Genomic DNA, 15,614 nt, shown 5'->3' with positions numbered 1-15,614 from the left:
CATGACCTCTGTGACAAATTCACAGTCTTAATTATAGTCAGCATGTAAGTTTTGGAATTATCATTATCAGGGTTACTGATAAAGCAGTTAAAGGTAAACATCACTACTGGGAGTCTAACATACTTGAACAGTGCCTTCTTTAAAAATGATCATTTTGATTGTTTGTGTTTGTATCTCAAACAGGAGCTGTAGATATTTGCAGAGAGAATCCATCGTGGTTTAGTGTGCTATAAAGCTGCTGTATGCAAGAGTTTTTGATGTCTACATTAATCATGAGTGTTGAAGCCTTGAATGAGTGAAGCAGGTCACTCCAGATGAGTGCCAATAAAATCTTTATACTATACCTTCATGTAATCTGCACATGACATGCCAGATACTTTGAAGGAAAAAAAAAACTTAGAAACTTTTTAATTTTTTTTTTACTGATTCTATTTTTCTTTTTTCCTACCTGTAAAGCTATTGGCTATAGTAACATGAGCCCATCAGTAAAGGCCTAAAAGCCTAAAAGAAGGAGAGAAATTAAAACTAATACAATTTAAAAACCTCTAGAAATAATACTAAATAGCTTTTCTTTACATAATAATGTTCCAATTTCACTGTCAGATATCTTCTCATCTGTTTGTGCTAGAAACAAAGAGCTTTGTGCCTTTAGAAATGGGGGATTATTCAATTTCTAATGTCCTTTTCTACCTTTGAGAGATTACAGGAGAATAGACTTTAAACATGTCATTTTCCCAAGACAGAATATTGCCACTCTTGAGCTTTGGAGAGAGTAATTTTGGGAGAGAAATACTATGTTTTGAGGGAAACAAATAGTAGCCCCATTCAAGGATCAAGACTCCATTATCATCTGCTTTGTACACACACAATAAAAAAGACAGGCCCTACCCAATGTAGTTTATATTCTAAATATATGACAAGGGACAACGGGTAGAAACAAACAAACAAACAAGGAAAGGGAGAGGATAAAGTAACAGTGAATATTAAATATTGAAAATATTAGCAATAATGTTAAAATAACTACATACAAAACACACACCCACATAAAAACATTGTAATTTTAAAATCCAAAGATTTTAGAATATGGAAATGAATAGTTAAGGCAGATAAATATTCAGATATCTTCCATCCCTCAGATAAATATACACATGTTAAGTATGGATATTGCACAGTCGAAGAACAGCCTTAACTCTGCCCCCTCATACCTCTAAACCCTACCTCTGTCTATAGACCAGGAAATCCTTCTACACCATCCCATTATATGTTATATACATTTCCAACATGGGCTACAAACCTTTACAAATGAACAAGATCCACAGTTCCAGTCTTCCCTCAGACCAGTATCTTCCTTCTTACCGTCCAGTTACAGAACTGAGATTTGACCTTCCCCATCCCAGTTTCCATTATGCTCAAAATAACATGCATATTATGTATGATTTTCACAAACAATTACTCCCCGCACCATTTCCCCATCCACTGCTCCATATGATTCAGAAATCTCAATGTACTGCCTCCATCCTCCATGCATGGACTAGATCAATGATTCTCAAACTGTGGGTTGGGACCCCCAAAGTGGGTTGCAACCCCATTTTAAGGGGGTTGCCAAGGCTGACATTAGACTTGCTGGGGGCCAGGGCTGAAGCCAACACCCAAGCCCCACTGCTGGGCTCAGGTTACGGGTCCCCCACCTGGAGTTGTAGCCCTTGGGCTTCACCTTTGCCTCCCCTCTCCCCGACACCTGGGGTGGCAGGGCTTGGGCAGGCTCGGGCTTCAGTCCCGCCCCCTGGGGTCGTGTATTCATTTTTCTTGTCAGAAGGGGGTTGCCATGCAATGAAGTTTGAGAACCGCTGGACTAGATGTATCACTCTGCCTTTTCTTTTTTCATCTTCACAGTATAAGTCACAAACCCAACCTTCCAAAAATATTCTATACCACATTTAAGCAAATCCACAATACACATATAAGCCTGATTTCAGAAAGGTACTTAAATGTATTCCTACCTTCAAACACATGAATAGTCCCATTGATTTCACTGGGACTACTCATATGCTTAAAGTTAAGTACATACAGAAATGCTTTATTTAGTTAGGGCCATTGGCATCAGAAGTAAGGCTGGGTTTACACTCATTTTTTCCACTGCTATAACTATTTCAGATGGGTGTGATTTTTACAGAAATAGTTATACCGGTACAATCCCTAGTGGGGATGCAGATATACTGGTATAAAGGCACCCATACCAGTATACTTTATTCATCTTCATGTACATTAATAAGCTATCAGAATTTTTATACTGCTATAATTGTGTCCATACTTCAAGGGTTGTACCGCTTTAACTATACTGGTATAATTAAGACAGACTGGTATAATTAAGACAGAACAATTTTTATCTGTAGACAAGCCCACAGAGTTCTCTGACTGGTTCTATACTGCATTCACCTACCAAGGAGGAAAGGAGTTGTTATATCTGTGCAGTACATTGTTTTCAGTTGTAACTAATGGTTTCAAAAATGTCTGAAGCATTTGTTTGTTGGATGGATGGATGGTAGGTAAGTAGGTAGGTAACAGGATGCAGAACTGAGTTAGAACATGAACCCAAAGGAATGTAACTAGCCAAAATTTCAAACTGGAGAAAAGAATTAGTGACCTTTAGCCCAAATTTCCTTTGCCTTTCCAGTAAATTGGGCTATTTTCAGATCAAAACAGTTTAGGGGTGGAGTTAAAACAGAGTTTATTATGGAACCTGATTTCAACCTTAACTAAAGTGCAATGACTATCAATTAATAACACACACATAAGCACGATATATATTCAACTTTTGCCAAATTATACCTTACAGCTTCCACACTTACTTCCAATTCTAAGACACATTATTTTCATTCCTTAATACATGGAAAACTGTGGTGTCATACATACCACGGTGTGGTAACTGTTATTGGATATTTACTTATTAATTATGACTGCTGTATGCATGTATATCCACAGTCCAGTGAAAGAAAGGTGATTCTGATGGGTTGAGGGATGCAGGCAGAGGGAAATAGCATAGTAAATTCTATATTCTTTGGCTGAATGGGAGTTATATGGGCCTTTTTTATTAAGAGGTCTTATTGGATCCTCAGCTATTGTTGGAAGTTAAATAGCATTTGTGGCCAAACGTTTTTTTCTTTGTGCTTTGCTAGCAGGTTGTGTCAATTCCAGCCTTAGGCTGGCGTCACTACAATTTATGCATTCTTTCATCACCTCCACATTGATTAATGGATTAATTAAACCCCCTTCTTTCTATCTAGATTTCTGCTGCCAAAATAATCTTTCTTGTTCATTGTTTTAGTCTGGTTATGCACCTTTTTGAGTCTCTTTGCTGACCGCTCATTGCCTGGTGTGTCTTGCCTTGAAAGACCTACTTCAAGATCTCATTGCCCCTATCTACATTATGGTTATATCTGGTTGGAAAAATGAATTTCTGTTCCACTGAAAATTCCAACTTTTTTTTTTAAATCATTCCAAATTGCAATGAAAAGTCAGTTTTTGGAAATTTCCCATGGGACAGAAATTCAAAAAGTTTTCTGTTTGGAAGCATCAAAATGTTTCATTTTGATTAACATAAATGGTTTCAATTCAGTAAAATTGAAACAGTGTAATCTAATATTAAATATAGCATAATATAGTATTAACATTAATATTTTAATATAATATAAAAGTGAAAACAATATTGTCAAAATGAAACAAGAAAGTCGAAAGGATTTGTTTTTAAATTTTCCAGTGAAAATATTGGCAAATTTCACAACAACCCACAAAATATTTTAATTTTGATGAAACTCTCTTTTCTTGTGAAAAATTGTTCCTCCAAAATTTTTTAGGGGAGCTCTAATAATGGACTTAGTTTCCTCTTGCTTCTCACTCTGACTCTTCTGCTCTACCAGTGAGACAACCATTTCCTCCCATCACTGATATTTCTATGCATTCTTGTGTACTGCTTCTTATTGCCCTCCCCAAATTTCCTCTTCAACTCTAGTCATATTTTGATCTCACCTATACATTTATCTACAGGACATGAGGGGAACAAAAACATAGCAACAACACAAAAAAAGTCAGCAGTACGAAGTGTATATGCCTTACTGAGTAAACATGAGATTATGTTGTTATCACCCTGTCCTTTCTCTCACTTGTGTTTCTGATCTTTTCTTTTGTGTCGTGTTGAATTCAGATTCACAGGGTGTTCTCCTGACATCAGCAAATATGAGATCAAAGCTGAAGCAGTTTCTTAATCCTGAGATGGAATTACAACCTTCATTTGTGTATATCTCAGGGAAATGCTGAATTTAGAGTTAAATAATATTAACCTATTTTAAAAGGCTTTTACAATTTTATCACTGATAACATGTGTAGCATGCTGACTAAACTGGGGTTAATCAAGTGATGTATACAGGCATAAAATGATCAGTCCTGGCGTCAGGGAGGAATAGTTTTCTCCATTTGTTCAGAATTGTACAAATTGCTAGAATTATATGTACCCCCACCCACTCCGAAGCATCACAAATGGGACACTGTCACAGGCAACATTCTGGGCATGATAAACCACAAACTCTGTGATACTATGTTATTTAATACTATACTCTTCAAAAAAAATGGAAATATGGGGTAGTTAAATGATTATGTTAAAATAAACAAAAACTTCTAGATAAACTATACCATTTTTAAAAATATATTAATTTCTGATTTTTAATATATATCAAATATTTGGTAATTTGTGTTATGTATTTATTTGATATTGTTTATTAGGCTTTTACATTATTCCTGGGTAACAGTATTTCACTATGTGCATTTTATCTTTGTGGGTTTATTTATTTCTTGTATAGCGAAAAATTGTGGGTTTGATGCAGGAACTTCTGGGTGAAACTGTATGGCCTTTGTCATGCAGGAGGTCAGACTAGATGATCATTATGGTCCCTTCTAGACTTAAAATCTATAAATGTATTAATTATATTGGGACTTAGTGTTTTATGTCCACTGTGAGGGTTATGGGGAATAAGGCTCTAGGTCAGGAAAGCATCCCTACTCAGGAAGGGTGCTTAAGTACAGACTTAACTTTAAGTGCTTTCCTGAATAGGGATAGATTTTAAGTGTGTGCTTAAATGTTTTCCTAAATCAGGGCCTTAGTCTCCACAATCCCCACATTTTTCAGCCTTGTCAAGACCCTCCACTAACTTGCTATTTTTAAAATGAGCTTTTAATCACCACAAACCTTTTGATTGCTGTAAATGTGCGCAATAAATATTGGCAGGATGGGTGTGTGCATGTTGTATGTGGGTGAATGGATGGACACATCTACAAATACACTCTGGGAGCTTGCGTATATTCAAATTTTAAATGATATGTATGTGTATCCATATATAAATGATATCATGTATATAGTTGTCCGCACACATTCATGTGTTAGTTTATATCTATATTTGTATATACACACCCACACATGCCATACGTGCACATGACTGCACACCCACACAGAATTTATATTATTTTGTTTTCTTCCAGGGGAAGATCCAGAAACGAGAAGAATGAGAACAGTAAAGAATATAGCAGATCTGCGACAGAATTTGGAAGAAACTATGTCCAGCCTTAGAGGGACCCAGATAAGCCACAGGTACTATTTGTGCATGGACTCCGTACATTTTGGTGTAGAAGAACACTTGCAGTCAAGAATTGCAGGCTTACCATTAGAGGTTAGCAAGGGAAAATTAACAGTGCAGTTTGTGAAAATACTATTTGTGTGTCTGGGATTCTTGTCATAATAATTTGATGTAAGTGTTTTGTTTACCCTTCTGAAAATAGTATCTCAGGATTCATTTGGAAGCTTGTCTACAGTTTTAAATCTCTGATGTGTACAAATAAAATCTTGTAGAGAAAAAAGTATTGGGTTATTATATACCTGGGTTACATATCTACGCTCCACCTAGCAGTGCAACTTTTGTTCATCTTTATTTCTCAGAAAGAGAAAGAGCACAATGAACTGACTTCTACGTTTTGTTTGGCAGCACATTGGAGACAACGTTTGACAGCACTGTGACAACTGAAGTGAATGGGAGAAGTATACCAAGCTTGACAAGCCGATCCACGCCAGTGACTTGGAGGCTTGGCCAGGCTAGTCCTCGCCTCCAGGCAGGAGATGCCCCATCCTTGGGTAGTGGTTACCCTCGCAGTAGTGCTGGTCGCTTCATACATACTGACCCCTCGCGATTCATGTATACCACACCTCTTCGCCGAGCAGCTGTTTCTCGACTCGGGAATATGTCACAGATTGACATGAATGAAAAAGGAAGCAGTGATCTGGACATGTCCTCAGAAGTTGATGTTGGAGGTTACATGAGTGATGGGGACATTCTTGGGAAAAGCCTCAGAACAGATGACATCAATAGTGGGTAAGTGGTATTTTACCCAGCTGAAACTCTAATGCAGGACAGGGCAAATTGAACGGGATTTTGTATAAAGAGATTTAACCTGGTAAATGTAGAATTGTGGACACTACATAATGCTTAAACAAAATGGTAGTGCTGTTCTAACTCTTCTGTGGGGTCCAACTTGTCCCCTATTGAAGTCGATGAGAGTTCTGGTATTAGCTTCAGGGTGAGCAGGAGCAGGTTTTTAGAGACATTAATATAAAGTATTTATTGAGGTTTCCACAACTGTTTAGTAAAACCAGTTTTGTTTTATTGTGCCTTAGGGTTTTTTCAGTATTTTTCTTACATTTTTTTAGATGACATATTGTGTTTTCAGATGGGGCTGATGAAAGGCAGTTGCTGACAGGCCTGACTTTTTCTGTTTGCATGTCAGATGCTGTCTGTTATAGTCTTGCGTAACAGGCCTTTACCTCCGTTCTTTAACTGTGAATATCATTTCTGACCTGTAGGAATAGCCTTGGAGATAGGAATATGTCAGTCACTATTTTCTTCTGGTTAACAGGAACAATGGATGACAATTATTTTCATTTCTGCATCCTATTTGTGTTTGTTCAGTTGATTTTCAGGGACTGATTTCAAGCGAATGCTGAGAGCAGACTACTGTAATTTTTGCATATAGAGATTCCATGTCCTGGCTCCACCCAAAAAGACCTTTTTTTTTTTTTATTTTAAATACAAATGTGCTAATGATGATATTCCTGGTTGATTTGTGGATCTATCTGAGACTCTTGTCTTTGGTACTTCAGACAGGAGCTTTATACTCATTTGCCACTTAGGTGTATTTGTATTAAGTAATTCAAACTCTACGAATTTACTTTGAGGGCTAGAAATTCCAATACATAATTTAAGACAAACGGCCTCATTTTCAGTATTATCAATATTTGAATTACTCTTTGCTGCTGCCTAATGTACCAGGTAGTAGGGTATAGCAGGCAAAGCACAATTCAAAGGGTGTATTTTGTGCAGGGCACATTATAATATTCCAGGGTGCTTTTAGTGGACACCAGAGCTTCACGGTAATTCTGTCTGCTCAGACAACTGGAAACATGGGACATAGGAAATTATGGGACATAATTTACCAGTTTGTAGCTAGTAGATCAAATCAGGCCATTAATCACAAATGATTTAAAGATTAACATCTGAAGGCTATTCAGTGACTTATGTGAAATTAGTTGGTGGTCTGAATCTAATTCTTAGGGGACATTTGATTACATCACATCGCACTTAGCACAAATTGGGACTCTTGCTGACAGTCTTATCAGAGATGTCAAAGATGGAATGGACGTGAGACTGAGATACTCTAACTCTAGAGATGGTCTCTGCAGGTCACAGCTGAGGCACTTTGATGGGGAAGGTTAGTGTCACAACCCATTCTGTAAGTGCACTGTGGATGTTTAAATGGCTAGCGTAGTATATTGCCTGCCTACCTTTCTGTGGTACAGGGAACTGTTTTCAATAACAACCTAAGCAATTCTACACACCAGCCTGGGGAAGACAAAGCATGATGGGGAGCTGATGTCACTGGTCTCTGTAGAAGTGTAGCTGAGGTTAAAGAATGGATGATGGTGAAACAGGATGTACTATTCCAACAACTTATCCACATTATGGCATTGCTGGCCGTCTTATATGAGCTTCCATGCCTCTGCCTGGATTTAAATAATGAGCTGAAAAGAAGAGGAAGAAGACAGCTCAGAATGATTTAATGGTGCCTGCTGTATCAAAGTAGAAAGGAGTGTGCGAGATGCCGCACAGTGATATTTGAAGCCCCCTTTTTCATAAAGAAAAATATGTTATATTTGTGCTTTGTTAAAAAAGAGAGGAGGAGCTTTTGCAATGCTTGATGTGAAATGTATTAATTAGGTTATCACATTAGAGAATGACAAAGTCATTATGTTGTGTGATTTTTTTTCTTTACGTTTGTAGTAAGGATGACTCAATAAACAGTAAGTAGTAACGTGGTCAACTAACATACTGTAGGTACAGTAGATATTAAAATACTCATTCATATGCTCTGAAAAGTCAAGATCCATTGAGGCATGTCAAGACTTATCTCTTTTCCCTCTCTCATTCTCACTTTAATTACTTTAGACACTTGGGGATAAGAATCCATCAGTAATTAGGAATTAGTGCGAGGAAGACCTACTTCACAAGTTAAACCTCTCCACTATGGCTCTTATTTATATGAGGGGGGGGGGAACCTTACGGACTGGGTTGTGTTCTAACCACAGTTGTATTTAATGTGCAATTCCACAACCACAGCATTTACTGCATAATTCATCACCTGCTACATAAATTTGCTCCAGAATCTAAGCTTTCATAAAAAAAAAATTAGTCTCTATAGTTGTGAGGGAAACCTTCCATAAGTGAATCAAACATCATCCAGTACAGTGCTATCTTCTGGAGTTTTCAAACAGACCTGAAACCAAGGGGTTGCAAACTTACAGTATTTTTCAGATTGGGAACTACTTCTTAACAAAGGGACATATGTTGTGGACGTTTTCATGTTTAATTAAAAAACAAGAACAACCACCCCCTTCCCCCGCGTTTTAATACTAAAATTGCTGCAGAATTTAGGAATCGCTTGCCAAAAAGTACACAGGAGCTCACAAACTAAAGCCACAATCCTTGGCTGCACTGCAGCAGCTTGGCACTGCAACATCTGTGCCAAGCTGCTCGAAAGCCAGCTTAGCTAGCCATGGCAGGATCTTTTTAGCATAGGCATACAATTGGTATAGCCATTTCTATCCCGCCTCTTCCTGGCTGCTGGCAATGTGGGCATGTGCTCTGGTAATCCCGGGCTGCTGTATTAGCCCCATGAACCCAGTGGCAGTTGGCTTAAGTTAGAGCAGCTCTCAGAGGGACTCAAAAGGGACTAAACCAATATACAACTGGCCTGAGATAGGATAATGCAATCCTGTGTTGTGCTGAGTGTTCTTGGCTTTAGCTGGAGATTGGGATCTAAGACTCTGTATAGAATTATTAGAGCAAAATATTAATTTAATTGGATAGACGTTTGAACTGAAAGATGAATATGGGTAGCACTATTTTATGACCATAGAAAAAGTTGCGTTTACAATCATTTGAGTTGGAGGAGAACTCCATCCTCACTACATTGTGATAGAAATAAAGCCTAAAACATTCAGTGTAAAGGGGTGTTTACATCTGTCTTGAATAGCTTCAGTTATGGTGACTGTACAGTCTTCCACTGTGTTTGATTACCTAACTGCTGTAATTAAATATCCCACCTACATTTCCTATGTGTATTGGTATTATTACTTGTAGAGTATCATACAGCTGCATGGTGCTATACAAAAGCAGCGTCTTCACCAAAGATCTTACACTTAAGACAAGAACAACAGGATGAGACGACAACCCAGGAATGGGACGAGGAAAAGGGGCGCATGGGAGACAAGGCAATATGATAGGGAATCTTGGGAGAGTAATGCATAGATCTTGAGGGTTACACAGATTTGTAGTACTGCTTAATTAAAGACTACTGAGCCCCTAAAGATGTGACTGAGTTTTAGGTAGGAATCTCAGAAATTCTTGCTGCTACTTACAATTCAATTGCCTTTAATAAGTCTTTAGTGATTTACATTAAGCAGCACCACACAGGTTGCTGTAATTTTTAGCCTTATAAATTTCATTCAGTAAACATAAAGAAAGCAGTATGAGGAACAACATGGAAAGATGACAGCATAAATGGTCAGATTTTTAAAAGCCACCTTCCATTTTTTTCAGCTGACTATCTGATTGCAGAGTAAGGACTGTAAAGTCAGATTTCTTAAGCGCTGTCTTCTGTTCACTCCCTCAGATGCAAGTGCTTGTTTTTTTTTCATCAGGACTGTGCTTTTACCTGATTCTGGTGCTGTTGCCTTCAGCCAGCATCTCAAAATGCAAGACAGATTCATTAAGGGACCTGGGAGACTTTAAAATTTAGCACAACTCTTTTTCCTGTGCTAAACACAAACAAGGCAAAATATCCTAGAGAAATAACAAGAGTGGCAGAGGCTGATCTCGTTGTGGGGGAGATAGTGTCATGAAAGGCCATACACTGATAGTATTAATACAAAAGTACTACAAAACGGGAAAACCTTTACTTTGAGCTTTGAATTCGACAGCCCATTAGCTTTAGAACAAAACATATTGCCAGATGTTTGCATTTCCTACTGATTGACCATATATTTATTTTCAGGTACATGACAGATGGAGGACTCAACCTGTATACAAGAAGTCTGAACCGAATACCAGACCTAGCTGCCTCCCGAGACGTAATCCAGAGAGGGGTGCATGATGTGACTGTAGATGCTGACAGGTAACACCTTTTTTTTCTATAAAAACTATTGAAGCTTGCAGATAAGGTCTTATTATCATTCATACCTGCCAGCATTTCAAAGCTATTCCCAAGTAGCAGTGAACGAAGGCAGACTTCATGGCTCATTGGGATCTTAGCCCTCAGGATTGAGAGGACTCAATGCCGCAGTAAGTGGGGGAAAAAAGTCTACCTGGAAACAAGAGTCTGTCAAAAGGAAGAGAACATGGAGGAAGAATCCATTTTATGAGGATGGGGAAAGAATGTTAAGGAGTCCAGGATGGGGGTGAAGATTGGGGGTTAAACTCTCTGAAATGGGACATGATGATTTCTTAGGGTAAGTCTTGTAAACAGGGATACATGGGAAGAACAAATAGAGTGAAAATGGAGCACAGAGCTGCAAAGTGAAAAGCTAACACAGGGAAAAGGGGAAGAAGGGAAGGAGCAAAGCTGGGAGTAGGAAGCAATATATACAGGACTCTGTGCCAGATGGTCACCACCGTGCTTTTTTGGAGCAGCATAATGCCAAATGCTCCATGGAGTGCTCTAGTGTAATCTCTGCTCAGCTCTCCATCCACTTTGTACCCCCAGGGATGCTAGAAGAAAGCAGCCCCTGTGGATTCAGGGACTGAAATTATAACCAGCTTCTGTGCAGGCATGCAAAAGGGAGAAGACTCCTTGCATCATCCTCTCCTTGTGCAGCTGTGCAAAATCCAGGCACAGTCCAGCCCAGCCCAGCATGTATACCACAGATTCACTTGTGCAAGCCTCGTTCGGAAGAGGATCTTCTATCCCTTTTCCTTTAGCCAAAAAATATATTTTTCAGAGATGGACTCAAACCACCAAGTCTGGATCTAAATTCATAATCCATTTTTTGCAGAGCTCAGAGTTGTTCAGAGCTCAGATTTTAGTCCAGACCATGACAGAGATAAGCTCCAGCTGCAGGGCTTGGCAGTGCTGAGAATTCAGGGTGTGGTTTCTGTCCATCTTTTAAAAAATCAAGTTTCACTTTAGGGGAAACAAAGAGAGTGTTTTATCAGGGGGAGGGAAAGATTCACAAATTTGTACTGGTTTTGCAAACCTAGCAAATTAGCTGAGGCAGCTCCCATGACCTCCAACTCTATGAGGTCAGTCCATCCTTGGGATTTAGGAAAACATGTTCATGATGTAAGGCTTGTACAGTCTGGATTAGTCAAACAATACATATAATGCACAAAAAGGTAGTTTTAATCCAGAGGTGCAGTTACTTTTCTTTCAATGCTTTTCTTTGTTAATGAATTACCATGGATAGACTTTGCCAAAGAAGTTTTTTTTAAAGAGGAATCTGAATGAAGAGAGGTTGGTTTAGGGAAGGAAGGGAATTCCAAGCATTGAAGGAAGTGCAAAGGCAAGAGTAGGAAGGAATATATATAATTTGGTTGGAGCTCTCTTAGGCAAATAAGAGAGGGAGGAGGAGGAAATGAGAGATGAGATGTAGTCAGGATGGACTTGTGTGGAGCCTTGACTGTGAGAGAAGCAGCTTAAATTATATGCATAAGAAAAAGGCTGGAGAGTTTGGAAGATGGGAGAGACAGGATGACAGTTTAGCATTAGATATTCAAAATTGTTAGAGATTGGCCCATGCTTCAACATTCAAATATTAATTTCAAACCACCCAAAATTTCAGAAGTAATCTGACCCGGGTTTTTAGCTCAAATCCATTACAGAGTGAGGGTCCAGATCTTCCTCACTTCCTTGCTTTCAAAGCTCTCAACCCCAATCAGGGATTTTGGTTTGTGAACACCTCTACAAATTGTGTTTCATCCTATACGTGTGGATGTCCTGTATATACCATTTATGTACATAAATATTTTGCAAGTGTATATTATTCGGGGGACTGGCAGCAGCTCCAGTTATTAAAGTTGCTAGATATTTCCCATTATTAGACCATTTTCAGTTGCTTATAATTACCTGTTTGCCAAATTTTTACCATTTGGACTGAACACGTTTTCCTTATGTTAAAAAAATTATGGTGACCTTTTCTTTGGAGAGCCTTAGCCTCATTCAGTGCACAGGATCCATCTGCTCTGGGGATGAATCGGGTTTGTGTAGTAAAGGAGACTGTGTCTGTCAGACTCTTGCTTCATTTGTTCAAGAGGTTGGAAGGTGTTTAGTGATTGACACAGGGGTTTTTAGGGAGACAAAGGAATGTCTCATGGTCAAGGCACTTGAATGCTAGCCTAGAGAACTGAATTTTATCCCTGCATTCCAGCAGAGTAGCTGTGATCAAGTCACTTAAATCACACTTTTCACAGGTCACCACTACTTGTGTGTTCTTCATTTTCTGGGTGCCTGATTTGATACTCTGTGGTCTGATTTGCAAAAGTACTCAGCACTCACAACTGAAGTCAATGGGAGTTGTGCTTTGGACATATAAAGTGCTGTATAATACTAAGTAACCTGAAAAAATTAGATCCTAGGCATCTTAAATTGGGAACACAAAATTAGTGGAAACTTTTTACTTTAATCTCTCTGTGTCTCAGTTTTCCGTCCTTAAAATGGGGATAATATTACCCCTTTTCCTCACAGATGAGAACATAAATTAACTTGTTTGTGAAACAATCAGATACTATAATGATTAGCACCATAGAAAAGCCCTTGGGAAAATTAATAATTCTGTCTTCAGAGCAGGATTCAAATAGCGCACAATAAATAAGGTACAGGGCCAGACATTGAACAATAAGAAAATAAAATATTGAATAGCTGATAACTAAGTTCCACCTGAATGCTAAATAAGGCAGGGGTTCTAAGAAAAAAATAGTAAGTGGTCATGTAATTAAAGTTTATATCATAATGCATATACACATGGGGGCTGAATTAAGGTTGCATGAGCAACCTTAATTTTGGCATTTCCTAACTTTGCAACTTTAATAATGGTCCTTTAACATAGTTTTTTTATATATATATTATAAGTATATGCTATGCCACCATGCAGAATGAGAATATGGTTTTCAAGTGCCAAAAATGGTTGTTTGTTTTTCTGAGTTCTTCTGACCACAGAACTCATGTTTGCCAAAATGAAGCTGATGCACAAGAAAGCTGTGTTTGATCATTTTAATGAAATGAAAATAAATTATTGTGCATTTCAACAATGTGCACTGTATTTATAGTATGAAAGACTAAATGGAAAAAGCAATGCAAAGATTGGTGTGACCCTTGCTCTGATTGGTGGGATGGATTTCCATACTTTATCATAGCAGGTGTACTTACGGTTTGATTTTTATCCTCAAGTGGTGTTGTGGATATTACTTTCATACCCAGAGGAAGAAAAAGAGTTTATATTAAGGTTTGACTTACAACTTACATGTTATAGTTTCATGTGGGAGGCAGTGTTCCCTCTAATTTTTCCCACCCAGGTGCACCTTCATATCTGTGCACATAACAAAATTCATGTGGTGGGGGTGGGGCCGAGGTTCAGGGGGTTCAGCGTGTGGGAGGAGGCTCAGGGCTGGGGCAGAGGGTTAGAGTGCAGGGATGTGAGGGCTCCGGTTGGGGGTGCAGGCTCTGGGGTAGGGCCGGGGATGAGGGGCTTGGAATACAGGAGGGTGCTCAGGGGTACAGCAGAGAGAGAAGACTCCCTCCAGCTCTCTCTCTCCGCAGCAGCACCTGGGCTTGGGGGGAGAGATGCCTCTCCGTGCCGCGGCAGCTCTTGGGCTGGAGGATAGGTGGCCCTCCTCAGCTGCGGCAGGTCCCCAGGCAGGTTCCTTGAGTGTCTGTGTGGCGCTAAATAAGCTGGCACGCAGCCATGCAGCTTACAGGGAATTTAGGTGAGAGGTCTATAGTGCTATATATCTGCCCTTTGTGGTTATGAAGGACCTATACGTGCTCCATAAGAGAGAGTAAAGTACCAGTTGCCTTGCCAGAACACCTCTTTCATGACGTTACTGGTATGATCTTTTTGCCCCTGCCCACCTAGTTGGAAAGCACTTCATTGGCAGTTGTGTGCGGAGAGAAAATATCTGACATTACTGACGACAGATATTTTACATTAGCATGCATCCAGGGAGGGCTTTTTTTCTATATTCTCTCCATTACTACAGCCAACAACTTTTGCTGAAAGTGCCTCCAAGTTCCTGATGGAAATTGCACTTGTGTTTTCCCTGACACCTTTAATTCCTTTGTATCCTTTATGACGTTTTCTATTCTTCAGCTGGCAGCACAATGCTCTCCAGCCAGGTGGGCTAATGATTTCTCTCGGGGAAAATGCCAGTTATGACAGATGCACGCTCTGGGTCTGATTTTCCTCTCACATACATGGCTAAATCAGAACTAACTCCACTGAAGTCAGTCTGGGTACAGTGGTGTAAGAAGAGGAGAAGAAGCCCTACAGTGCTAATAATTACTCAGTAAGCAACTACAGCTGGCCTCTGCCTCTTTCTCTGGGACTCTCAGACAGCCAACTAGTGGAGGAAGGTTCTCCATGCCCCCCACCCCGTGTGGAAACCTAGCATGAAAGAGATATTTCTAAATAACTTATAGGTTGTTCATAACATAATAACAATAAATAAAAGTTTAAACACATGAAGATCCAATATGTCTGTCAAAGTTCAAGAGTTGCTTACATAATACTATATACACAAAGCTCTCAAAAGGTTTATTGTAGCAGGTCATTTCACTGAATGATTCATGTCAGCTCAGAGAAGTGGACGAAGAGACATTAGAAACAGCAGAATTTAAGTATCAGAGGGGTAGCTGTGTTAGTCTGGATCTGTAAAAGCAGCAAAGAGTCTTGTGGCACCTTATAGACTAACAGACGTTTGGGAGCATGAGCTTTCGTGGGTGAATACCCACTTCATCGGATGCATGCAGAA

The 15,614-nt window shown here is 39.2% G+C and overlaps 1 protein-coding gene across 3 annotated transcripts in view; it reads left to right on the top strand.

Annotated features, from left to right (window-relative positions):
* Positions 1 to 15,614, top strand: part of NAV3 (neuron navigator 3) — an 862,925-nt gene that overhangs the window by 694,887 nt on the left and 152,424 nt on the right. For all 3 annotated transcript variants that reach the window (XM_039497831.1, XM_039497841.1, XM_039497851.1), the window contains 3 exons: positions 5,530 to 5,638; positions 6,030 to 6,413; positions 10,648 to 10,767. In XM_039497831.1, the coding sequence (XP_039353765.1) occupies positions 5,530 to 5,638; positions 6,030 to 6,413; positions 10,648 to 10,767 (613 nt within the window). The remainder of the gene's footprint in view (positions 1 to 5,529; positions 5,639 to 6,029; positions 6,414 to 10,647; positions 10,768 to 15,614) is intronic.

Source organism: Mauremys reevesii, linkage group 1 (genome assembly GCF_016161935.1).
Source record: "Mauremys reevesii isolate NIE-2019 linkage group 1, ASM1616193v1, whole genome shotgun sequence".
Taxonomy (NCBI): domain Eukaryota; kingdom Metazoa; phylum Chordata; order Testudines; family Geoemydidae; genus Mauremys; species Mauremys reevesii.
Note: the sequence above shows the minus strand (reverse complement) of the source record. Positions and strands in the feature narration are given on the sequence as shown.